At 34.9% G+C, this 1,888-nt stretch overlaps 1 protein-coding gene across 1 annotated transcript in view; it reads right to left on the reverse strand.

Moving 5' to 3' along the window:
* LOC139523073 (uncharacterized) overlaps positions 1 to 94 on the reverse strand; it is a gene marked incomplete in the record, with an annotated part of 2,822 nt that extends 2,728 nt beyond the window's left edge. Inside the window, 1 exon segment of the mRNA XM_071316831.1 lies at positions 1 to 94. Coding sequence (XP_071172932.1) covers positions 1 to 49 — 49 coding nt within the window.
* Between the last annotated feature and the right edge of the window lie 1,794 nt (positions 95 to 1,888).

Here is a 1,888-nt window from a genome sequence, read left to right on the forward strand (position 1 = left end):
CACCATTAGACTGACGCTTGTCTATGAAAATCGCTGATTCACATATCATTCGATCTTTTGAGCATTCACCCACATTGATGTCATACCAATCAGATCGAACTAATTGGTTGAGATCAACAATGGCTTGATCAGCTGATATTACCGCTTCAATTGGAGTATCAACAATGGCTTGTTCAGCTGATATTACCGCTTCAATTTGAGTATCAACGGCAATCAATTTCTGATCACAACTGACGTGGTGTAAAACTGCCTGCTGGTGGTTGTAGGGATGGTTTTCATCGTGTTGGTTGTTGCTGACTATCGAGTACAGGTATCTTTCAATTTGTCGACATGTTTTCATATTGCAAACCATATTAATGGACTGCCCAATATTAGGATAGTTTAATACACGCAGGAGACGAAGTTCATGTTCACTCTCGCTTTTTATATTTTGCACGAACATACTTTTTTTCAAAGTCATCTCTGGTCGTCTTAATTTAGTAACTTCATTAAATCTTCCCGTCATTGTCATTTCTTCAAACCTCTCTAGAACATTTTCTGTTCCTGTTTATTCGGGATTGATGGGAAAAAATATGCCTTTTCAAATTTTTGTCTAGATTTGTATTGACCTCACATTGTTGCTGCTTATTTCTACAGTATTGTATCATGTATTGCTTAAATTTGGTAATGCTGTCTACTTCTTTTTTGAGAACTTTATATTGTTCTTCAAGTTTTGTTAATTTCGTATTCGAGTTTCCTTTGAAGATTTTCTTTCGTAACATATAACCCTCTTTAATGCTCTTTTTAATGGTTGTCTTTGTTTATTTGGTTTTGAAGTTCCCTCTTTCTCGTGTTGAAAAGGTTCACAGGTTTCAATTTCATCGGAAAATTCTTCATCAGTTAGCGAAGAAGACCCATTTTGTATATCTTCATCCAAAGAGCTCGAGTCGTTGCAGCATTTCGTTTTATTTCCATACGGAGGCATATACTTGTCATCTTGTGTTTTCTCATTCAACTCTTATTTTTATGATCAATAAAGTGTCCAGTATATTTATCCCCATCATCCCAAAAGGCGTTGTTGTCAGAGTCGGTGAATTCATCAGATCGATCATACTTGTCGTCTGTTTCAGTATCTCCATCTGACATTTTGTCTGCCTTGCAAAAAATCTCTAGACTAAAAATAGAACTTTATCAAAAACAAAGGTAGTAAACAATGTTTAATTAACATATTACAATCAATTGTAGCGAGAACAGACAAACATTCGTTTAAAACTAATCTCAGTAGATGGTTGGAAATTTAAATAATATGTGAATCTTCAATAACAATAATGGCACCAGATATGCACTCCGACAATGATGGTCACTTCCGTGATGCTCGAATTCAAACTATTTGAACATCCAAAACGCAATAGAAAACCAGATGTTCCGCAGGGCGCAGCTTCATACGACCGCAGAGGTTGAACCATGAACGGTTGGGGCAAGTATGGACTGGACACAACATTCAAGCTGGATTCAGCTCTAAATTTGGATTGTGATTAAATAGTTGACACATCATATGTTTCTGACACAGAATGAATGTGGTCTAATGAACTTAAAAAACATTTTTTTGCCTTTGAACAATTCACTATGCTGTTGAAAATTAAGCCTCTCAAAAAAATGTTTGAAGAAATTTTCTTTTTATTTACGAAATCTAAAAAGAGAAAAATTGAACCCCCCCCCCCCCCAACCCAATTTTTTTATATACATGCCCCTTTCCCTTATTCCAAAACTGATTTCAATCCAAATTTATAATGGCGTTTGCAACAATAACTACTCATTTGAATACATCATAAAATATCAAAATGTAATAAAGTGCTTGTTATCACTGAATGGTAAAGATTGTTTTAATTTATCAGTAACATTTAAATTC

Source organism: Mytilus edulis, chromosome 5, assembly GCF_963676685.1.
Source record: "Mytilus edulis chromosome 5, xbMytEdul2.2, whole genome shotgun sequence".
Lineage (NCBI taxonomy): Eukaryota > Metazoa > Mollusca > Bivalvia > Mytilida > Mytilidae > Mytilus > Mytilus edulis.